The sequence below is a fragment of the Neodiprion fabricii genome, chromosome 2, assembly GCF_021155785.1.
Source record: "Neodiprion fabricii isolate iyNeoFabr1 chromosome 2, iyNeoFabr1.1, whole genome shotgun sequence".
Lineage (NCBI taxonomy): Eukaryota > Metazoa > Arthropoda > Insecta > Hymenoptera > Diprionidae > Neodiprion > Neodiprion fabricii.
In genome coordinates this window covers 9,042,773-9,068,206 of record NC_060240.1, presented here as the reverse complement: position 1 = coordinate 9,068,206, position 25,434 = coordinate 9,042,773, and the positions used below count along the sequence as shown (strand labels likewise).

Sequence of the window (25,434 nt, the reverse complement as noted above, 5' to 3'; positions counted from 1 at the left end):
CCCCGATTTGATTTAAATGACCCTTTTCTGACTAATTAGACCCCCAGGAACTCAGAAAATGCAGCGAAAACAGCGTGGGATCAACAGGAAAGAAGTTACGAAGGAAAAAGCACCTGCTGAAAAATGTCGAAAACACAGGTTGTCGTTTTTTGGCTGTCACTTTTGATGCGTTGATCGCAGCGTATTGGGACTGCGCCCAATCGATTTCTCTCGCAGAATTACGTCGGAATGGTGCCTGAAATAATTTATTCCAGCACTTTTCAAAATCTCGAAAATTTTCGCCAAAAATACAAAGGGGTTAGCCTTGCTTTTTTTTTGGCCGAAAAATTTTTGGTCCCCGATTTGATTTAAATGACCCTTTTCTGACTAATTAGACCCCCAGGAACTCAGAAAATGCAGCGAAAACAGCGTGGGACCAGCAGGAGAGAAGTTACGAAGGAAAAAGCACCTGCTGAAAAATGTCGAAAACACAGGTTGTCGTTTTTTGGCTGTAACTTTTGATGCGTTGATCGCAGCGTATTGGGACTGCGCCCAATCGATTTCTCTCGCAGAATTACGTCGGAATGGTGCATGAAAGAATTTATTCCAGCACTTTTCAAAATCTCGAAAATTTTCGCCAAAAATGCAAAGGGGTTAGCCTTGCTTTTTTTTTGGCCGAAAAATTTTTGGTCCCCGATTTGATTTAAATGACCGTTTTCTGACTAATCAGACCCCCAGGAACTCAGAAAACGCAGCGTAAACAGCGTGGGATCAACAGGAGAGAAGTTACGGAGGAAAAAGCACCTGCTTAAAAATGTCGAAAACACAGGTTGTCGTTTTTTGGCTGTAACTTTTGATGCGTTGATCGCAGCGTATTGGGACTGCGCCTAATCGATTTCTCTCGCAGAATTACGTCGGAATGGTGCATGAAAGAATTTATTCCAGCACTTTTCAAAATCTCGAAAATTTTCGCCAAAAATGCAAAGGAGTTAGCCTTGCTTTTTTTTTGGCCGAAAAATTTTTGGTCCCCGATTTGATTTAAATGACCCTTTTCTGACTAACTAGACCCCCAGGAACTCAGAAAACGCAGCGAAAACAGCGTGGGATCAACAGGAGAGAAGTTACGAAGGAAAAAGCACCTGCTGAAAAATGTCGAAAACACAGGTTGTCGTTTTTTGGCTGTAACTTTTGATGCGTTGATCGCAGCGTATTGGGACTGCACTCAATCGATTTCTCTCGCAGAATTACGTCGGAATGGTGCATGAAAGAATTTATTCCAGCACTTTTCAAAATCTCGAAAATTTTCGCCAAAAATGCAAAGGGGTTAGCCTTGCTTTTTTTTTGGCCGAAAAATTTTTGGTCCCCGATTTGATTTAAATGACCCTTTTCTGACTAATTAGACCCCCAGGAACTCAGAAAACGCAGCGAAAACAGCGTGGGATCAACAGGAGAGAAGTTACGAAGGAAAAAGCACCTGCTGAAAAATGTCGAAAACACAGGTTGTCGTTTTTTGGCTGTAACTTTTGATGCGTTGATCGCAGCGTATTGGGACTGCGCCCAATCGATTTCTCTCGCAGAATTACGTCGGAATGGTGCATGAAAGAATTTATTCCAGCACTTTTCAAAATCTCGAAAATTTTCGCTAAAAATGCAAAGGGGTCAGCCTTGCTTTTTTTTTGGCCGAAAAATTTTTGGTTCCAGATTCGATTTAAATGACCCTTTCCTGACTAATTGGACCCCCAGGAACTCAGAAAACGCAGCGAAAACGGCGTGGGATCAACAGGAGAGAAGTGACGAAGGAAAAAGCACCTGCTGAAAAATGTCGAAAACATAGGTTCTCGTTTTTCGGCTCCAACTTTTCATGCGATGATCGCAGCGCATTGGGACTGCGCCCAATCGATTTCTTTCGCAAAATTACGTCGGGATAGTGCATGAAAGAATTTATTCCAGCACTTTTCGAAATCGCGAAAATTTTCGCCAAAAATGCAAAGGGGTTAGCCTTACGTTTCTTTTTGCGCAAAAAATTCCAAGTCGGGGAATCGATTTGTATGATTTCACTAGGATCATCGGTCCTTCCAAAGCTTAAGAATGATAATAAAACCAGCAAAAGACCGGCCGCATCGAAGTTTCAGAGAAAATCTTCCGTCCTAGATCAACAAACCTACCACTTCTCATAGTCAAGTTATCAGATTAACTTTCACTAGACGAATTGAACCTGATGGCTCCTTAAAAAAGCTCCGAAATCTTCTAGTGAACAACAGCTGAGAAATTACGAAAAAATATGGGAAACTTTAATCATTCATCAATTTTTATTTAGGATACATAAAGCAGTAAGAATACAATATTACATAATATATCTTATATTCTATACGTGCTTTGTGCTCGTACACAACCTGTTACTGTAGCTGTATTTACGAAGTATGAAAATGATTATCTCGTATAATATCTTCGATATTTTGCTTAAGATAATGTATATTGCACTTTTACATCCTCTTACAATAGTTTTAAGCGTCAAACAACATACCTACAATCATACTTGTGCATGTCTTTTAGTCTCTCACTCTTTTACCATTAGCTAACCAGCTACATTAAAACCACACACTGACACTTGACCACTTGTATTAGAGATAAAGCATACTGAATAAACTGTCCTAATTTAGTAGCTATAAATTTGTGGTTCTTCTTTCCCACCTTTTCGGAGACCCTGTGCAAGTCTTGTACATTTTAGCCGCTAATTTTGATCGCTAGTTCAATGGAGTCAACCTAGCTTTTTTCGCAGTTTTTGGACCCAGAAATTTTCCGTCTGAAATCAATTCGAGGAACTCTTATTAGACTGATCGGACACTCAAATGTGTGAAGAAGACATTGAATCAGCGTTCGACCGACAGCTAAAAAAATACTAAAAAATGTCTTCAGTTTTTGACTGTAACACTTGATTCATAGCTCGCAACGTATTCGGGCTGTGCGCAATCGATTTCTGTAACAAACACGTACCTTCCATGTAAACAGCTCATAAAAATTTTCATACAAAAACCATTTAAAATTATTATCTACGACTAAATATTCCCGTATATGATAAAACCCAGCTCACGATCAGCGTGAAACGACGAAGCCACGTAGAAAAAAAAAACACATGTACGCTCAACATGTTCAAGCATAGCTTCGGAGAGAAAAGCAACAAGCACATCGCATTCCACCGTATCCAGTCGCATCGGTTGATACTTTCGTACAATTTAAGTTAGCGGTGATGCCGACACGAAGCGCATCTTTCCCGTTAGTCTGCAAATGCGGCGGCGTAGGGTACCGAACTTCGTTGAGGGGGATGCGACCCCGAAATTAACGTGCGTGCATGCGTGAGTGAGTGAGTGAGTCGTAGAGAAGGTGAAGGACGGAGGTGTATTTGTGGCTAATGACGATACGGCGTCGTCTCGCTCGGGATACATGCATGGGCCGGATCCCCGGGACTCTGACGTCTCCCACGGATGATCTACGGCCGTTTAATGACCCGGTTACAGCAGGGGATGCTTTTTGTACCGGTCCTGGGGAGGCCGCAAGGGTTAACCTCCACGCCCGGTAATGCAGCGGGCGAGCAGTCTAGTCAGTCACTCAGTCACTCGGTCGTTCGAAAAGTCTGTGACACATTTCCGAGGGCGTGGCCGTGGATCCGGGGACATCATCAGGACGCGATGTCAGACCTGCGGATGACAAGCTTCTGACAGCGGGCAGTCCGTAGACAAAACCTCCGAGACTAGACGCAGCGAATGCTTCGCTCTCCGATTTCCATTCGGTTAAAACGAGCCACCCAAAAGTTTCACTCCGTAAGTTCCGATCATCAAGTTTGTCATTAATCTGAACAAAGACAGTCGTCGCTTCGCAAACCTCGTTTCCGACGAGCTCGAAGTTAGTTCAACCATGCATGTACGGAAAAAATCGTTACTCGAACTTGGACGAGTAAATAATAACAAAGAAAACGTGTCCATATTTTTTAAAGTCAAGTCATTGAAACTTGTTCGAAAGTTGTGGAATAACGATTCATTTCATTACATGATGTTTCGTTACGTTAACGTTACTAACTTCAGCCTTCTCATTTCCGTAGCTGTCCAAATGTGGGATGCTTGGATTCCAACACGCCTCGAGTACCTCCGGATCCCATTAGTTCCGAAGGTCATTCCAGCCGGTGCCAACGAACGCTGGATCTTAACGTGCATTGAATCAGCATCACCGAGATGGGATGATCGTCAGGGGATATGCGTAGGGTCAATGAAGAGATCGGCAATGATCACCTACCGCTGTAGTGTCAATCTGCAATTCGATTGACAAAGTTCGAAACAAGTCTGTGCCAAAGAGTTCTCCAAACAATCGGCGTCAGTGAACCATTCACGCACGCGCCACTGCGAATGGGCCTCAACGAAACGACATTCGACAGGCTTAAGAAGTCCAAGATAGGAACAACAATTCCCAACGTATCTTATAATATCATTGTAAACTCGAGTTGGGCAAACATCAGGTTCGCTGCAACGAAGCCCTGCCCATATAGTTAATCAGGCATGTAATCACGCCTACACATGCGTAACATGTATAATATAAGCTGCGGAAGGCATGACGTCGATGCAATAGCTAAGGAGCACGGGTGTCCGAGCTAAAGGCTCACGATTATTACGCGTTGCACATATCGTAAGAGGGACGAACGGCAATTGCCCAAGGTGTGTACGCGTATCATACGACATAACGCTCGCGGTATGTACCGCGCAGGTACAAAGCGTGTATTGCACGTGTAAAAGGAGCTGTCGTGTCGTCGGTTATTGTCTACCCTATATGTCCCCGGAAGTAGGGCCAATCCGCCGGAAAGACGAGACCGTTAACCCGCGCGATCCCGACCTCGCGACCGCGCATGCCGACGTGACTGCTTCCATTTGTCAGTGTGTGTGTGTGTGTGTGTAAAATATACGCGTACACGCTATCCACTCATTTTGCTTTTCCGTCATTGCCTCTTTGCGCGTCTGTATGTTAATCCACCCCCCTCGCCTCTCTTTCTCGCTCGCCCGTCTCGTCGTTACCGGACGTCGGCTATGATACAAGCATTAATATGTGTGCGAATGTGTTTATCGGTGTCCAATTTCTTGTACATCATTTCGCACCGCGAAGTGTCTAAGCGGCGTTGGATTTATTTTACACTCAGCAAAATTTGACCATTTAGTAAACGATGATAGGTGTCCGTACACCGCGGATTGCATACAGCGGATTGTACGCGGAGTCATGAAATTTTTCACCTTTCGTTCAATGAATTCCGATTCATTCAAGAATATTATGTGTTACAATACGATGTAGACTATGACCGGCGCTAATCCACTGCGATTCACTTTTTCAATGTGTAACAGGCTCGTGTTGCTAGCCTCGATAATATCGCGAGACAGCTTAGCGATGCGATTTGTACAGCGTGCGGTAGGTACGATTATAACGAAATTAATACGCTCCGGGTCGAACGATTTTATTGAAACATTCGAGCACAGGAACTGGCCACTCGTAATTAATTCCTTTACCCCAATGTTGCTTCATTTTCACATGTTCAACGAATACAATTGAGTCAAACCTTTCGTAATAGCCAGATAAAAGTCGAATTATTTCTATTTACATTAGGAAGATAATGTTTAAATTGGTAATTGAATAATGAAAATTATTACCTATTATCGTGACGTGATTACGCACTATCTTAGAATGACAAGACTTCAAACTCTGCAGTACTTCAGAGGTAATAATGATATCGCGAAGTTAGCTTGAGTACAATTCAATAAAAACGTTACGAAAATGACGTTTTTAAATGCCAGCTACAAAATTTTAAATCCAAAAAAAGACTTTTTACGAACACTCGAAGAAAATTTGACGCAAAATCAATAAGATTTCTCACAATCCGAAATAATATTTTATTTCTCCACAGTTAAATAAATTCATATTCAATTTAAAATAGCATCTTTTTTATCCTCATTTATTTATCAGGAATAAATTAATTCTAGATTTCAGCAGTACCTGCTAATCATTAACCATAAGTATTTCAATAATATATTTGTTCCAGAGGACAAATCCATTGGGTCGAATCTGAAAACATATTCTTCAATCAATTAAATTCTTCTCTTTTTTTTTTTGCTCGAAGAAAGCTGTTGTTTCTTTGCCAGTATTTTTGCCTGTTAGACAGAAGAAAATGTATTTGAGAAAAAAAAAATGTATTTCGCTAAAATAAATAACATTTTTTCTCCTGTATGTATGTAGAACAATAATATAATAGATTTTTAAAATTAGTAATGAGAAAGAATAGCAACGGATACTAGACTTTCCGGTAACAGCTGGAAAACAAATTTTCATTGTCTACCTAGAACTATATTTTTCGACTGTGGTAAAAAATGAAAATAGTCAAGAACCGAGCGGTAACCGTAACTAAAAATTTCTCTCAGTGAGTTATTTCTTCAAATTTCACGATTTTCTTCAATCAAATTGTTTCTAAACATAATAATTTATCAAAAGTAGCAAAAAATAGCAAAAAAATAATTTTGAAAATGTCTCTAAATATACAAAAAAATAAATATAAAATATGTGGCAAGAAAACTTTACCGCTACGACTCGAAGGGTTAACACAGCGTATCGTCGAATGAAATCGGACCGTCGCACAGTCAGGAATCGGAGGTATTATAACATTGTCGCATTAGTCACCTAGTACCGATTTCAACAAAGGCACGCGTTCGCGGTAGGAGACCTCGTCACTTTGACGTGATACGAATGCCGAAGGTTCGAATCCCTGCTAACGCGTGTCTTCATCGGCGGTAGATTTCGAGGAGGAACGGCTCGTTTCGGACGTCGAGTTCCGGTGTCGGTGCCGTTTCCGAACCGGTGCATGCGTGGAGCAGGTATAACCGGCATGAGGAATAGCCGTGCCGACTAGTTCGACTCGATGATAAGCACCTCCGGACCGCTGTACTACGCGATCGCTTCCTTGCATACGAATCAGTCGTGCCGATCGGCGGAGGAACCCCAGGCAGTTATCCATGCCTACGGAACAACCGGAAGTGCGTCATGTCTCGAACGATTCCTCGAGGCAACCGAACCCAGCCGACGCCACGAAGATACCGGCGACGAATTTCCGACTGCTGCGTTTCCTCCTGATCATCGAATTACGGATTTTCTTACACCTTGGACGGCATTTGCTACCAGAAATTCTCTCTTGACTATCTATATCGTAATTATAATTATTATTATTCTTATTTTTCACGGTTTTACAGCACGATAGTTACGGTATAATTTTTCATTGACGCAGATAACGTATCGAAGAATATTAACAATTTTTTTTCTCTTAATTTCTAATTTCGTCGAGGTAGGTTAATTTTTTACAATTAATAAGTTTGTTAAAGGACGATTCGGTCGAGCATTCGCCGGCCATCTTCGAGCTGAAGAAATTCTCTTTAAAATTTTTAAATTGAAATTGTAGAGAGCTAAAGGATTGACATTTAACTTGCAAGTATGCGTACACCACAAATTTTATATTGGTTTAGACGTGTTGTAGGATTAAAAATTTGCGATGTACACACACTCCAAGTTTAACGTCAATTATTTAGCTTTCGATAATTTCAAGCCAAACATTTCAAAGATATAAGAATAATGTAATTTTTCTAGTCTGAAGGTGACCGGCGGGTGTCCGACCGAAACGTCGTTTAATGAACTTATTATTTAAAAATTGGAAATTATTACAATAACATGGTCACGAACTTATCAACACGAAAAATCTCAACGTTTCAGGTCAGTAAAGATTTATTTTTCAGGTTACTCAAAGGTTCAGGAAAATTGGGACGGTTCAAATTCAATAGAATGTTAAATAAATCATCATCAATCAACGCACGGATGATCCTTATTCGTACGATCATTTTTCACACGTGTTCCCACTTTTTCAACACATTCATCACCATGGCCGAAAATCTTTCGACTTTTACACTGTCACAAAGTTGGAAAAATAAAATAACGGAGCGGATTCCACGTGGAGTCTCTCAACCGTCGTAATCAGTTCCGCTATACGCATGGGCCGGCATCAGGGATGAATAAATAGTGAAAATAGAGTTTGAACAGAAGCCACCGTAAAAAAATATATAATATACACACACATATATACATATACGCACGGTAAAAGTATATTCTGAGGTCAGTCAAGGGTCGATTATCTACTAATTTATTGAAATGTTGACGTTCCCGGTTATACCGCTTATCTTGTACGTAATACGCGTGAATTCATTTTCTTTCGTGTCGTGTACGTATGTATAAGTATCCGTGCGTACGTATACAATACATATAGCGTTATATATTTTTTTAGTCTCTCACGCGAGTTGTACGGCTTGGTAAGTATACATATAACATGAGCAAAAAGCAGCGTGTACAATGCGTGAATGTGAAGGTTTCACGTTCGTCTGCGTGTCGCGCGTACATATACATGCTTTATGGGGCGAGCTGTTGGCGATAACCGAAAGGGATAAAAAAAAAAACAAAAAAGTAAAAAGGAGAGTAAAAGAGAGAGAGAGAGAGAGGGTAAAAAATGGTGTATCGGTGTGTATCACATATGTAAAATAGGCGCCGGGATCCTAACGATCAATTGTATATGCGTATACATATTATGCATAGACACAAGTAACGAGGGAATGAATTATGGCGAGTTAATTATTTCAATACGATTCGAGATAACGTCGTCGAGTCTCCGATAATAACCGAGTCTAGAAACGTATATGTCTTTACCTAATAAAGAATTAGGTGTTTCCACGCTTCCTCAATTCTCCTTGTATTATACAGTCGTTCTGCAACATTCCGCGTGTAATTTTCCGACACGGGCTCATCGAGGCGTCTCATCGGCCTTATTCTAATATCCCTGAGGCTCGCTGCGGCTTTCTAGGAATCTCGAAAGGCTTCGGATAGCGACTCGACGCCTCGACGCCGTCCTCAGCTCGTTGACAAACAACGAAATAATTTAAAACCCGAAGTGACGGCGCCTCATACGTAAATAGAATCGGGTTATAGAGAAGCGGAGGGAAAACCGACCGGGAAACTCGGAGAACTCATTTAGCCCGTTGTCTCTCCTCGAGTGCCCGCCGGCTACTTTTCCTTTTTCCGATTCAAGATCGCTCGAATAATCCTTCCTTTCTTCCGTTATCCACGAACAAGTACCGCCGCTATTTTAAACGACGATTAATCTTGCAAGGAAGTCAAAAACGCTGCTGTCATTTTTTGCAATGCAATTCTGTTATAGCATCGCGTAATGAAGCACGTCGGTCTGACCCAGGATCGAAGTCGCAGGGGTTAAGAAGCCAATCAAGAATCGCATGTAATCACGCGAATCGAGAAGTGCGGTGTCACGGATCGCGCACACCTTAACCTACAAAACTCGTCGTACCTACATCCAATATGGTGGACGAATATTTCAAATTTCATCAAATTCGGTAAAAAAAAAAATAAAATAAAACCCTATACAAGGATTTTCGGGGTCACTAATTGGATTTGCCTTACTGAATTTTCAAAATCTCATTTTCAATTCGTAATCAGCGAGCCCAAAAACCCCTGGACAGAGTTTTTTGTCCATATTCGATCGAATTTGAAATTTTCGTTCGCCGTATGGGATCCGACATCTTGAATTTTTTAATGCAAAATGACATACATGTACGTACTGTCACATTTTGACATTTGAATATGCTAATCGCAGGTATCACATGCTGCAAAAGAATGAAATATCATCGAGGAAAATCGATTCAAACTTGTCGTTGGAGACATTTTTGTGACGAATTTTCAGGGAGAGTAATGAAACTTGCAGCTTTCGATTAGCGACGATATTCCAACTTGTGTTGAGCTTTGGAATACAAGACTTATGTACCTGCTGACAAATTTTTAGTCAAAATGGCGGATGTACGACTTGACGTTTGATTAACGTTCAAGTCGACTAGTTACTGGAGCTGTAACTTGGTTCGAACAAGCGTAGGTATAACTCGGTGACGGGAAGTTGGTTGAGATATTTAGGTTCACCGACTGAACGTTTGATGAATTACTTAGCACCTTAAATTTACCGTACACATTGAGTGAAGATGAAAACATTAATTATTTCTGTCTAGTTATTTCCGAAGTGATTCTTAATTTGGTCATCAGTTTAACATATTATCGCAGGTATTAAACTGTCCATTTGCAATTTGCAAAATAAATTTCGTGATTATTGAGAAGAAATTAGGTCCAAAAGTTCAATTCGAGCATCGACCGAAATCATCTTCAAGGAAATTCGGTCAACATGTCTCATCGATTCTTCGTGCAAACGATAATATCTAAAGTACGTATCTATATGCAAACGATCGAATAGAGTGTATGGAATCAAAGGTCGATATCAGGATGTTGTTTTGAGAATCCGATGCAATGAAGATAAGAAGTATGAATATATCGAATCGATGAAATTAAAATTATCTTCAAAACGACTAAAAGTTTCACGCAAATCGCAACGAGCTCTTTATATTCAAATTGAGCGTAGCTAATGAAGCGTGCAATTAGTCCAAAAACTTGAATACGAATTTAAATCAGCGGGTAAAAGCACCAATCGTTTTTCCGATAAGTAATCAATAGCCTTCCGAATACGCTTTCAGTAACCACAGCTATTCTATAATCAGTAAAAATGATAAGTTAAAAAGACCGTTTGCCAAAGCAAAAATATTTTCCTCATTTTACATAACATGTAATTCAACGATGTATTCAGCCCATTCTCGTATATCCAGATCGCTAGTTCCTTCTACAGACAGTATAAAATGGTAGCCGCGATGCCCTTAAACACCTGGTTTTTCCCCGCGATAAAATTGTGCTTTCTGCCTCGAGGCGGTCACTCGGCGTGCCGGGGCGACAAATTTAATAGGCAAACTCTGGAAACAGGCAGGTATTTTTCAGGGCGATATTGAGGAAACGGGCTGGTTCGGAGATGGAGATAGCCGAGCAGTCAGCAACGACGAACGAGCGGACCCTCGGACTTTGAGGCGAAGCGAGAAAGGAGAGGATAATGGGGAACGGCAGAGGAGAAGGGAGAGGATCCGACTTCCCGAGTATCGGGACGATCTCCGGGTCGAGTTTTTATGGTTTCCTTTCTCCTCGAGTCGGCCCCATCGGGGCATTACCGCGGCCCGATCCGAAACCAAATCCAAACTCCAGAAGGTGATTCTCCCGGCGTTGTACCGATCTGCTCTATTTAACCATCCTAGTCCGGCCGCTTCGAACCGGCGATCAATCGATCCGTCAAACCGAGGAGTGCTCGCTGCACGAATTTACGCATGCACTGCAGGAAACGATAATCCTGTTTCACCCCTTCAGGTGCCTTCCGGTTCGCGCTTCGACTCCGCATCGGTGCAGACCAAAGTCGCATTGGGATACAATGGGAAGGGTTACCGCCTGCCTGCTTGCTCGGGGTGACGCGACGTCTGCAGGACGTTACACAAAGTGGATCAGGCTATTGTCGATTTGCGAAACTCGATGCTCGTACACTCCCTGACGAATTATTAACGCGTCAATGCTCGTCGTTGAGTGCAACTCCTTGTTTGCTTGTTTTCCTTCTTTCGTGTCCCAGAATATATATACCAGGGTGGTCCCTGTTTAGGGTGTTGACGAATTTTCTTCTGGCTGTACCGCAAATCAAAAACAATAGCTTACTTTTCGGATTTTTATATCAACTCCAACCCCTCCAGCCAACAGGTTGAATTTCCTCATTTTAACCCTTTGAGTCACACATTATTATCATGCCCGCGTTAAGGTTTATAACAAGATAGTATTCTATAGTTTTTGGAGTCGCTGAATATCAGAATCTGAAAATTCAAGATGGTGGATCCAATATGGCCGACGAAAAGTTCAAACATAATCGAGTCCGGTCGAAAAACTCTATGCAAGGATTTTTAGGGTCCCGGAAAATATTCATCGACACCCTAAATAAAGACAACTCTAATACATATATATGCACTCGTTTATCAAGAAATATCGGGAATGAAAGTCTGGCCTATAATTTTACTTGCCAATAAAGTACGGCAAGTAACGAGCGGCTGCCTATATATTCCTTTTCAACTCTTGTGTTAATAAATTCACGTTCGTTTCTCACGTCTTTCAGTATAGAAGTTCGAAATTGTTCTTAGGAACTTATCCCATTTCTCAATGACATATATAGACAATTGCGAAATACCCTGCGGTACGGAAAACATACGAAATTATTCGTTGCGTTAGAACGAAGATAGAGGTTGAAAAATTGTTTCGACTACTCAAGAGAGTAGAGGTAGAAATTTTTTTTTTTTTTTCGTGTACGTATCTTTATACGAGATGAAAAGAATCATGTGCCTGGTGATCGAAAAAATATATTACTTTATAAAAAATTGGAACAGATCAAATTGAATTTGTACGAGGTTGGGTAAAAACAATTGATTCGTGATACGGCTTTTCGCTTTACGACCAACTTTTCCGGAACTTATCTATACGCCGTAAAACAAGGTATGGGTGTAATACGAGTCGGACAAAGATCGTGATCGTTACAGCTGCTTCGTTTTGGCGAGGTTAGAAATACCGGGGAGGATAAAAGGCGAGGAGAAGATTATGAGAAAAGTGAAAAACTCACCCGTTGAACGGGTAACCGAAGGCCGCGTCGTAGGGATGATAGACCGAAGGATAGGTCCATGCTGCAGCCGCTCCAGCTCCGAGGTTTTCTTTCAACTCAAGACCAGCGGCCTGAAAGCAGGAAGCATAGAAACGCTGGAAAAATTGGTGAGGATATTTCGCTAAAAAATCAAACGGCCATGGAAACGCTGAGAAGGAAAATGGGGGCGGGTAAGAAATCAGAAAAACCGAAAATCAGAATGGCCAGAATTCCGAATTTAAGAAACTCGAATAACAAATATGAGAGAATAGATGCTATCAGAAATTTTAAGTCTAAAATCTATTTGGTAGAGCTTTTATAATTATCCGAACCCACATACTTCAGAAAACGTTAATCCAAGAATTCAGAAATGCAAAATTTAATAATGTATAGAGTCAATATTCTAGCTAATTAATTTGTAGAAAGTTTCATATCCTCAAGTGTTCAAATATTATAAAAATAAAAGTTAGAACTTCATCGTCTAGAAACGGCGGCAAACAGATATCCAAAATGTAGAAGGATCGTTATTCAGAATCGTACAATTCAGAAGGATCGGTATTCCGAAAGTAACCGTATAGATGGCTTAACACCAGAATTTCACATTCCGAGTTTATCCACCTAATCTATTTTGACTTGTAAAACGTTTTATATACAGAATCGAACAAATTCTTTACTCAATACCTAATAAAGAAGAAAGAACGCAACGCGAATGGACAACTTTGAGTTGTTAAAGCTGTTGGGTTAGGCCTTTAGAGCGTGGCCAACGACGTGCCCGACTCTTCTCATATATTGCGATTCTTCGTTCCGACGATTCTGATATACCGCAATTCTGTATTCCGAGCCTTTTGTGAGATTACTACTCGGAGTTCTAACCGTTCCGATTCTTGATCCTTCGCATTTATGAATTCGAATAGATGAAAATTCTCCTTTATGATCCATCCGAAGATTACTTATTTGTGTTTGCGAGCAATCGCATTTGCCTCATTCCGCTAACGGCCTTTCGGAATTTTCACCAGTTGCGTAGTCTAAATTCTATAACTTCAAATTTCGATGCTTTTAAATTCTATTCCCATTATTCCTGGCTCAATGAAGATTCACCACTTTGTTCATTCGCGATTGTGAGTTTTCGATACATTCATCTTCGGAATTCTGACCATTCCTATTTTAGGTTGTTCTGATTTTTTACCGGTACCCAAACGGGGTCTCGTTTCCGCGTCTGCGGAAACCCCTGAGGTTTGTCTTACGCGTGTTGGTGCGTATACAGAAATGGTAATTACCGTTGTACGAGCGCCGTGTGCGGTGCATGTTTGCTTGTTTAACCCTTGAACCCATCGCGCCTGGATTTATAGGCAGCCGTCGCCTTCGTCGCGCCCGGCGGAATATCTTAGTTACACCGCACGATTATACGGGGCATTCTACACATAATGCGGGAAAAATTATCTCCGAGAAAGTATTTATGTCATGTTTCTATCAGCACGCGCCCGCTCAATGTTATCAATCCTATCGCCTTGCGCCTTCTTCGATTTATAATACCTATGTACCAGTGTAATATCTCGACTAGACTCTGCCCCAGCTATTTGCCCAAAAACTAATTCCAAAAAATCTCGATTTATTCAAACATTTACTTATTTTTTCGACGATATATTTTTGTGGCGAGGCGGAATTCATTGTTCGAGTTAGATCAAATTTAGTTTCAATTTCAAGATCAATGCAGTTTCAAGTTAGGCTTGAAATGAGATTGAATTTAGTTCGATATAAAACTGTCGTATTCAATCTTTACCCCAAACGATAAAAGGTGAACGAATTTTTAAGACTGAGATTTTTTTTTCACTTGTATATTCCATATCTATTTCGAATTATCGCAGATTTTCGCAAACAGAGTATTATATTTTACAATTAGCGTAATTTTTTACGTACTAATTCGACTGGGATTTCATTAAGAGAGGTGTTTTAAAATTACTTGAAATGAGCTCATCGGTAGATATTATTACGTGTGCTGAGAGAATTGATAGACTTATAACAAGTGTAGATTGATTTGAGCGAGTGACGAGGGTATTTTATGCAATATAATATAAGATTATTTAAAGAAAACACCGAAGCTACAATTACTTTATCTCTGTCAGATGTTAACGCGACGATGTGTATTATTTTTACCATTCATTTCCCATCTCCAGCTTACGCCTTTCAATAATCTAATAACAAACGTTTCGTTGTTAATTGCTTTAATGGCCGTATCAAGCCAAGGTCCAAATGTTACAAGCGACGGATATATATATATATATAAATTGTGAATCACTTGCAGCCGATATAACTTTTGCACATAAAACAAGGCGATATAGTGTAATAATAGTATATTTACTATAAAAATAAGCGCCGATTAACGAGTGTCATCGGTTACAGTAATTCTCCTCGACAATCTTTATTCACCGACAGTTTATACGTATTATGTGATGCTGGTAACAAGATAACGGCCACCGTGAAGATCTGCGACGAACGAGTACGCGAATTGCGATTAGAACTGTGAAAGATGGGCCCCGTTCCTGTGGTTCTGCATTATACAGCCGAGGTTATCGGACCACACAACGCGTCTTGACACATGGCAAAACATTGGGTGCCCTGATACATTCAATTCCCGAATCCTTGTTGTTGAGCAAAAATTAATCCTAATCGAAATAAAAAAAAAAATAACTAGCAAATAAGAATAATGCAAAGAAAATCAATTACGATAGAATTTTTACATGTAGTTGGTGAAAGAGATCAATGTGACTCTAGCTTTTGGAAATTCAATTTAGTTGAGGAGTAATCAAAGGAAGAAGAAAAAAAAAGCACCGTGTAAATTAAATCGATCTTGTATTACTCGCGCTGTACCAAATTGTTCAATTGACGATATTAAAATATTCCTACCACCAGGTACTTTTATACAAAGCTTCCTTTGCTCGCATGAACGCTTCTGAAAAGTCAATTTTCTGGCACAGTAAACTGCAGCCGAACCAATTCCCGAAAAATTGAAATCGAGCCAACGATTGAATCGAAACTGTTTTGCCGAAAAACAGTACTTTGTTCAATTTTATACATATACGTATTTTTTCTGATGACCGATGAGATAAAACGAGTTTCGTGAATAGTTGAAACCCTTCCTCACATTGACAATTTTTTCCCTATGCTTCGTGAAAAATTGATTATTGATGAATTTGACGATACCGTTAATTTGAACTATGCTTGAGGTGTCATGTTTTTTTTATTACAATGAACATTTCGCGTATGACAGACAAAGGAAAAAAAATGACTATAGTTTCGCATCAACTGTGATAACTACTGTCCGAAGATAATTTTTGAGTCAAATCTATAAAAGGAATTTAACTAGAATGTAGAAATCAGTAATCAAACTTCGAGCAATGTATTTGCAGGTATTACCGCATAATTGCTGCCATTTCTACCGCAACATACTGTTTGCACAAAGGTCACAAGTTCAAAAAAAAAAAGAAAGTTATTTCTCTTGACCTGTGATTAATTATTATTTTTGAATAAAAATGATCTAAATGCGAAATTGAAGTTTGTTTAATTGATTCACCATAAACGTTTGACTAAATAGGTAAGAAACCGTTCTTAACATCCGTAATATTGTTCTCGTTTCTGCAAAAGGAAACTCTGTCCGATGAAACTGTTCTTTCTTTTCTTGATTACGTGAAATAAAAAATAAATAAAAATATTGAAAATTTGACATCTGGAACCGAGACTCAAAATTCGAGTTTACCGGTGATCTTTTACGAATCGGGGAACAAAGTAGCAGACTTTTACTCACCGTGGGGGTGTAGAACGGCGCCTGGTCAGCACCGAGTCCGGGGAAGTACGCCGCCATACCTTCGGAGGCGGCTGCGGCGGCGGCTGCGGCATAGGGGGCGCTGTACATGGAAAGGGCGGCGGTCGGAAGGGCGCCGAGTCGCTGGTAACCGCCGAGGAGGTCGTACTGGCAGGAACAAACGGTCTGCCCGGTCAAGGGGTCGGTGAATATCGGCCTTCCGGTATCGCAGCATCTTCCGCCGGCGGAAGGTGGCGCGTGAGACGGACTGACGGAGGCGGTCGGACTCCCGGGTGGACGGACCACCGCACTCGTCACCGCCATCCTGGTTTGCAACGACGAATTACCTACCGCACTCCCCAACGAAGATACGCTGCCCCCGCTCAGGACCGGCGCGGATGCCGGCGACGGGGAAGTCGAGGATAGCGAGGGTGTGGCTGTCACAGGGCACTGAAACGGAAAAACACAAACTGCCGTCAACGCGGAATCGACAAATCTCGATTAAAAAAACATTGGAAAATGTCCATTTTATCACCACACAACCTAAGTTTATCATTTTAATGGAGGAAATACTGTTAATTCTTGGGATTTTTTTGAAATTGATTAAACAGAAATCAGTAATATATACGTGTTCTGCTAAAAATACGGTTAACGGTCAGCTGTCAGCCAAATGACGGTGCAAAGTGACGGTCACGATATATTTTGTGACGTCATAAGCACCACGGTGCTCCTGGACTTTCAACGTTTAACTCAATGACAGACTTATAGTGCACGCCAAGTGATTTTGTTGGTCGGATCTAACGAAATAGGACATTAAAATCACTCGGTGTCACGTTGTGCCGAACAATTGACGTAAGAGGAAATCGGACATCGTGAACTGGCATGTCTACGAAAAGCTAACTGATGGAATAAGGTTTTCCTGGATTACGCGTGTGCTTTTATACGTCTCTGATTCCCTGTCGGAAATGAAATAAATTTTGAAATTTTAGAAGAGATGAATACACCAATCGTCCATGTTTGATGTGAGGTGATTTTATTTATTCATCATTATTCGTAATAAACGTTATCGGCGATCTCCGTCAGCGATGACTGATGTGAATTATGATCGGATACTCTTATTCAAGCTACGATTTAAAAATTTTCAGTCAGATTCGTATTCCCGTTTTCGCACACTTTAACGAAGAAATTTCCCCGCTTGTGACGTCACGAAATATACATATAGACAATCAAAAGTTATCGATTTAACATTCCGCTGATGGAATAACGCTTTTTCAATATTTCGTTATGTTATAAATGTTAATAATTTCAACCCGACGACTGTTTCAAGTTTTTCAGAATTCCGGGCTTCGTGACAAAATTACTCTGAAATTGAGGAAAGAAGTTCAATCGAGCTTTCCGCAAGGCTTCGTAAAAATTTTATTTAGTGAGTACATAACCTGTAAGAGCTAGCAAACGTTATAAATGCGAGATCAAAAGACATTGAGAAATAAATTTGTGCGTACGTGATAATCCTTCTTCATTGCAGTTTCTTTACGCTATAATACCGGTGAAGTTTTTACCTCTTTGATTCAGCAAAAACAACTTTCGGCCGAAAATTTATTACGAAAGTATCTCGAGCTGCCAGGAAACATTAACGGAAAGGATCGAGGAAGTGACTCGGATAATCTATGTCGACCGGATGATCACCGAGACCGGTGAAGAACCGTTCATTGATCGATGACTGCGAATCCGAATTCATGGCAGATAATAATCCGCCACGGCATTGCTTGGGAATAGTGAAATTAAAATCAAACTGTTACATCCGGGCCTGAGATCGAATTAGAGAGGGTAATAATTAACGGTTAAGGATCCATTTAAGACGGGGATATAATTGGCTATAATTTAGCATCTTGTCGAAAGTGGCGTAATGCCGTGTCGAGAGCTGATATAATATTATAAATACGTGTGTATATTCGTGCAACTGACGCGCCTTGAGATGTGCCGGCTTGTTATACCGCTGAGATACTAATTTAATCCGATGCTCGGTCAGTCACGATTCGGAGACAGGAAGAAGCCTGGCACTCGGTCGTAATCGACAACATATTATTTATCTACACTCGGTTTGTTGAATTTTCTCGATACCAAATTTGCGTTTTGCATTTAAAAAGCGCTGTGGACAGAATCCAACGATAAAAGTTTACACGTGAAAGTTTGACGATGAGTTTTTTAGTTGAAAATATCTGAAAGCTTTCGCCGCTTATTTTTTCTGCACGTACTGAGAACGTGTTTCTTTAGGATATGTATGTGTTGAAGTTGTTATTTCCTTTGGTGCGTAACAAGGAGGATAAGAAATAACGTTCGATTCCAAGAAAAGTCTTGACACTCTTTTAAACCAAGTCTAATATTAGTGAACTCATATCGAAACTCGTCGTTAAGTCACCGAACGTGTTTTTTCGTTGTTCGTCAAAGGTTTTCAAAACGATTGCTCATTCTTTTTGTAAACTAATCCAAACTCCGAAAATTCATCACGGTATTACGAAATGTATAAATTCGTGAGTCAGGAAAACTGAAACCAGATAATGCGGAATGGAAGAAATGTCTGAGAGTCGTAGAAATTCGATAGACAAAAATTATCGAGATAAGAAACGGAACTAAACGCAAGTTTCAATCATGAATACGAATGAATTTTTAGAAGTTTCTGCAAGATTTGTCAAACAGATGGATCGCCTCCAGTTTAGGCTATTACTCTACAATTCTACAGTTCGAAAAAGAACTTATCGAAAGAACGAATGCCGTTTGCCTTACGAGTTACGCGTTGGTCCCAAAATCCCGCGGGAGCATCTTTTCGTCTCGGCTTGTAGATCTATGCAGTAAAACGTGAAGAGTGATCGGACGGATAATGGGGCTTCATGGGAGTGAAGTTCGAGCGTTGCGTCCAAGAAAGAAGGCTGCGGTGTGCAGGACGCGCGAACGAAATGCAGCTGCTTTTGTAAAAGCTGCACGCTGCAGGCCCACAGTGGTTCCGGAGCGTCGAGGTGACAGGCCCTGGCAACTGTCAGGAAGAACCAAAGTCGGACCCCCTCCCTCCCCAATGGGGTGAACGAGCGTCGGTAAACCTAACCCAACACATAACCTTAAACCCAGGCAAATATAATACCTGGTCTCATTAATTCCATATCAAACACTAGGGATAAATAGATTAGCAGCTTGAGTGCCTTTCGCCTACGGCCTAAACAAACCCCGATCAACCCCGCGGAACGCCCTCTTCCATGGGACACCGGGAAGACAATCCATCCATCCACATCCATCTATCCATCCATCCATCCATCCATCCACATTTGCTCGTTTGTGTTTCCCCCGAACGTATTGTCCGCTGCTTGTGCACACACAGGGCCAGATTCTCGTCCCTCGTTCATAGTGTGTTCGCGTTATAGTTCCGCCGCGTTAATGCGTGTCACTAGCTGTTGGTTCTTGCTTACTGCAAAATTCGAGGACCAACTGTCGGACGAACCGAGCCCCTCGTGTTAGCTTCGAAATTCAGAGACCCCTGACAAAGAAGCAAGCACATCATGTCCTCGATTCCATGGGACATCCACCTTCTAACAACCCTGCAATGGCGGTGATAACACAGTTTCAAAGGTCTAGTGTTATTTTGGTTTATTGCTGATACTGTTTTTTTTTTTTCCTCAATTCCCAGTTACTCATTTACACCGTTTAATGAGTTCAGTAATTCAGATTGCGTAGCTCTTTAATTACAGCCGGCACAGGTTCCAGTCTCATAACCAGAACTTTATTGACATGCTCATGGTGGTGATAAAAAGATTGAACTTTGGTGTGGCCATTGACTCGCAGGAAATCGAGTAGCTATTTAGTGATTTCCAATCGTGTTGAGACGGCTGTTGACAATCGACGGACACAACGTCGCATTAGCTTGTGAATTACTTGTACGCAGGAAGTTGATTGAATTGAATGGAAATGATTAGCATTGCTGGGTGAAGACTGTAGTCGCTTGGAGTGAAAAAACGACGCTAATAATTCACGAGACTAACGATAAGTTATAGAATCTAGATGAACAGTCATCGGGCACAGCACTTGTAACCGAAGATGATCGTATCGGCTCTTCGAAATTCAACATCCTCAGAATGTCTTCGAGTAAAAAAAAAACCAGGGGTCTGCGTTGAATCAACGCCGGGACAATTAGCGTCTAAAATCGTGCGGCGTGCCTAAAAGCATTTATCTACATCTCAACTTGTCATTATACAGACCTCAATATTTTCGTATCGATACGGACGTATAAAAATCGTCCGTAAATACTGTACATAGATTACACATCAATTCTCCCCGCGACTCTACAAGAGATGGATACGTTCGATTACCGCAGCATGATCCGAGGCGTTTTTTTCTTGTTCCGTCCATCGTCGCTCCGTTTTCGTATTTCTTTTTCCTCGGTCCATTTCGAAGAAGCTTTTTATTGTCCGACAGCGATCATCACCTCGACGATGTAAATTGGTTTCGGTTAAGAAATAGAATTCGTTAAATTGATCGCTGCTTTCAGTGACAGAAATGTAATCGCGGTTAAAAAATGACGATCGAGTTCATAATCATCGCTAATACTCCAGTCAGCATTGCGAAAACAGCGAATAGGTATCAGGCGTCGCTTTATACGTACCTACACATGTTGTATGCATAAAAACTAAAATAAAATTAATAGGCTTAACGGGTTTCACTTTATCGCGAGTTTTGTAATGTATGCGCATACCGTATAATGTCACAGGTACATATATAATCAGGCGTCCATACACGTACACGTACAAGAAGAGTAGAGACGCATAAGAGATCTCCCGTGATTCTCTGCAGCAGCTACGCGGTGACTCGAGTTAGTCGGTCGGATTATAAGCTCGTCCGTCTCGCACGTATAACGCGCGGAATATCATTCTATCCCCGCTCTCTGTGGGATATCTGTAACTGTGTGGCGATTACTACACACAATCGTCGTGCGTTAACCCGGGCCTTGTACGTGCATGCGTGCACGCTGCAGCGTGAAGGCGAGAGACGGGAGCTTTAGCGGCGGGCCGCGAGGTAGCGCTGCCGGAGATAAGGCCCAACGCGGCTACGTCACGCAGCGCGCCGAGTTACACCTATGCGATCGCACTAGCCACCAGCTAAGTAAGAAAAGCAATAATTATTGTAATGAGCGTGTATACGGCGCGAGTCGTAGTGCGGCGACGTATAATCGACGCTAATATTAGCCGCCATTTTTTACATCAGCTACATCTTTTCTTCTTCTTCTTTTAAATCATTTATTTATTTATTTTTTTTTTTTGTTTTCAATCATCTCATTCTTGCACAGGCTGCTACTAATTGCTCCTTGCCTCGGCTGTGTATAATCTGATCAGACCGCGTACATTTACGTGACTTTGCTCGCAACGCAACGAATTTCTTCTTCTTCTTCTTCTTCTTCTTCATTTTCTGTAGATGTAGAGGTACCGTGTACGTATAATGAACTTGGAAATGTCACTGGTGCAGCTGCTGTCATCGCCTGCAGCTACTTATATTGGAATAATGTGAAACGAGCAGCGGACTCGACATATTACAACGACATATGTGTGTCTGTGTGTATATATATGTATGTATGTAGAAACTGCGTGATGCGCTCACCTTTAGCGTGTTACCTATGCCCATACCTATTTCAGTTATTTCCGAGGACCGATATCAACCGGTGATCTTTAGCAAATGAGCCTCGCCTCGTCCTGGTCACTCTGAGGAGTGCTTCTTTCAACGGCTGATATACAGGGTGATTTAGCTACAACGGAAACATTTTTCGTATCTGAGAATTCCATACTGGGAATCTGAGTAACTTAGAGTTATCTTTGGATAATTAATCGAAGCTTTTTTTTTTCTTTTTGTCGAATATACACGATAAACGGAGAGTTGAAACGTCGAAGTTGTTTTTAGACGGTGGTTTAATTAAGTATTAAAAAAAAATTATGATCACTCTTGGCGCAGGTTATTTTGTTCAATCGTTTGTTAATTTAGTTCAATTCAGTCTTTGCGAACGATATTTAATTAATATTAGATCTTATGGAGCCGTAAAAACCTTTCCGTTTAGTACGAATCACCCGGTAGATGAATCAGCTAAAACCTCGACTAAAACAGACAACCGAAATTTATACCCACCATTGCCGATGCCCACCGCAGTTTGACCTAACCTGATCTAACCTGACCCAAACTATCACATGGATCTAAGAACCTCCAACGCCGATTTAAGGATTTAGAGCAAGCTGTTAAAAGCCAGATCGTTGAAAACTTGTGTCTCTAGAAAAACAGCTGCTGGGAAGTTCACGAAGCCGGCCACTGCGGAGAAACTTATTTCCACAGCTTTACGTTTATTTGACTTCCATTTTTTGTCACCCATTTCCGTCTCTGAATATTGTTGCATAATATTTTCCAATACCGGCACGCAGGTGTAATAAATATCATTTGCATAATGTGTTATAATATTCCTTCATTAACACCTACCGAAAAGTAATGTACAGAGTTCGATAAAGATTTTATTTCTCACGATGTTTTGTTCTAGGTTAAAACAGACAGCGATCAGATTTTAGCGAAGAACCGAAAACGCAGAGGGGGAAAAAATATTGGTTCGAGAACGAGATCGAGGTATAAAAATCCCACGATAGTCGATCAATCATGTTTTCCAGTTGCATTTATATACCGCGTAAAGCATGCATGACATTTCAAAAATCCGAGCATTTCCGTTGTCGAATAAACGAAGAACCGGTAAAGCGTTGAATAATTCCACCCCGAAGGCTGAGAAGGAACGTTTCTTTTTTTTCTCTTCTCCAACATCCCGAGTATACACATGTAGACAAACTGAATTCTGTACCGAAACGGGTGTCACACACGGGGCATTATAACCAGCGTTACGCTAACATCAACATCGATTAATAATCCCGCGAAATGGGTCCTGGGCCCCGTTCGCGCAGGGTCATCTGTGCACACAGACGGAAGAATAAGCGGTGTTTGCCCTCGAGGCATTTGTCACGCGTGTCCCGGACCCGGAACCAAGTGGGGCCCGATCGATCCTTCTTCGGGAATTATGCACACGCACGAAGCGCGCGCAGAGTGTGAGCGAGGCCCCGATGCGGTGGGCCTCATCACCCCACCACCATCACCACCAATAATACACCAGGGTGAGCCACCCGGTTACCGTACCGACCGAGTCAATATTTACTCGAGGCCAGATTGATGGACCCCCTAGATTCGTTGTGCTTTTCGCCGAACTTCGGCTCCCTGACTCTTTCTCTATCTTTCTCTCTCTACTCTCTCTCTCTCTCTCTCTCTTCCTCTTTCTCTTTTGGGACCTCAGAGGAAGCGACGCCACTCACCGATTTCCCGTAAAAACTTCTGAATAGAAAACGAGTTTCGAAGTATACGGAGAGCCGCTTACGGTAAGCTGGATCATCAATTTTAGGAGATATTTTAAGGTTTTTGTTTGACCAACTAATCGCGTAAGTGCCACCGCGGCTTCGAGTTTTTTATTCTCTGCTCATTGCTGCGCGTTTTCAACTACTCCTGGTCATAATTATTCATTATCATTCACGAAATAACTTATGAGATCCATTTCATCACGAAGTTGAAGTTAATAACGTTATCGCGCGTGACAGAAGCATTGAACTGAAAAATGAACTATTTTGGAAACTATAAAATGTCGGAGAAAGTTTGCGTTACAAAATATGAGCACGTCAATTTCATATAATTTCAAACAATAAATCAACGATTTTTCCTGAAATAGCATCGTTACATTAACCTTACGAACTTCAACCTCATATTCTAACACGATGTGTAAAATTTACCGGGTTGCTTCTATTTTATACGTGTACAGTTTAGGTTTGACTACTATGATAAGGTTAAAAAAATGTTTATTATACTTTCTCCGTAAAGTAAATTCTCATCGACGCAACAAACACACCTATATTACAAGTATATAATGCACATAAAACTACGATTTCGCATTTACCGGCAAAATAACGACAGGTTATATAAAATAATTTTCATTCTCTTTGCGTTGACTTTCCTGTAAAAATTAAGCTTTCAACGCACGCGAGCAGAGAATAAGAAGGTGAACAATCCTTGTACAATGAGGATAATTACAACGGCTTGAATGACGGTAGAACGCAAAGTGCAGCAGCTCTGAAACATTTGATACGACTATTTCCGAGTATAATTTATACGGGAGTAGTATTCATCAGCGAAGAATAAGAGAGAAGAACAAGGTGGAGCGACTGCAGGTTTTTATCAGCAGTTAGTACAAAGTCATATCCGGTATGGATTGAAATCCGAGAGCAACGCGTAGGTACCTACGCCTATCTTCATTGTTGCATCGTTCAATGTGTCGCATGTCCAATGACTGTGCGCAGTGTGCGCAACGTTTTAGCATTTGGCGCACGGGTATAAAGACGTGTTTACGCTCAACGGCTACCGGACCCCGACACGTTGGTACGTCTGCATTTATATCAATGCGTAGCACGTAGCTGCCCGCTTCTTTTTCCTTCTCACGTTACGTTTTAGCGTCACTTGCGAATTTTTAGACAGAATTCGCCGAATTCGTCCGAGCTTAGAGTTTAGCTGTCTGACGCAATTTCGCTGCCGAGAGTTCCGATTTCACACTTCTGTCGTCCGCCATTTTGGATCGACCATTTGGTGAGATCCACTTTTTAGCCGATATATTCTCGTGTGGTATGTTTAAGAGGTTAACTCGCCCGTCTGACCCAAACAAAATGTCCGAGGAATTCATATCACAACGAATAATATTTATTAATTAGTAAATGGCTCTTGCGTTTCTTCATTACGTGGCTATTTAGAGGATGTCTCGTACACAAATGTGTCTAACTTGTCCGCCGGACCTTGGCCTAACTATTTTTTCATTCAGGTCACGACACTTGGCTCAGGTTCTTCTATTCTACCGTGCGCTCCTGGCGGTTGAAATTTGGATATAAAAAGAATGATCGAATTCGTCGAAACG

At 41.2% G+C, this 25,434-nt stretch overlaps 1 protein-coding gene across 1 annotated transcript in view; it reads right to left on the bottom strand.

The window, feature by feature from the left end:
• Window positions 1–25,434, bottom strand: part of LOC124175665 (iroquois-class homeodomain protein IRX-6) — a 53,908-nt gene that overhangs the window by 18,280 nt on the left and 10,194 nt on the right. The window contains exons 2-3 of the mRNA XM_046556069.1: window positions 16,434–16,880; window positions 12,614–12,723 (exon numbers count right to left, since the gene is read on the bottom strand). Of these exons, the coding sequence (XP_046412025.1) occupies window positions 12,614–12,723; window positions 16,434–16,880 (557 nt within the window). The remainder of the gene's footprint in view (window positions 1–12,613; window positions 12,724–16,433; window positions 16,881–25,434) is intronic.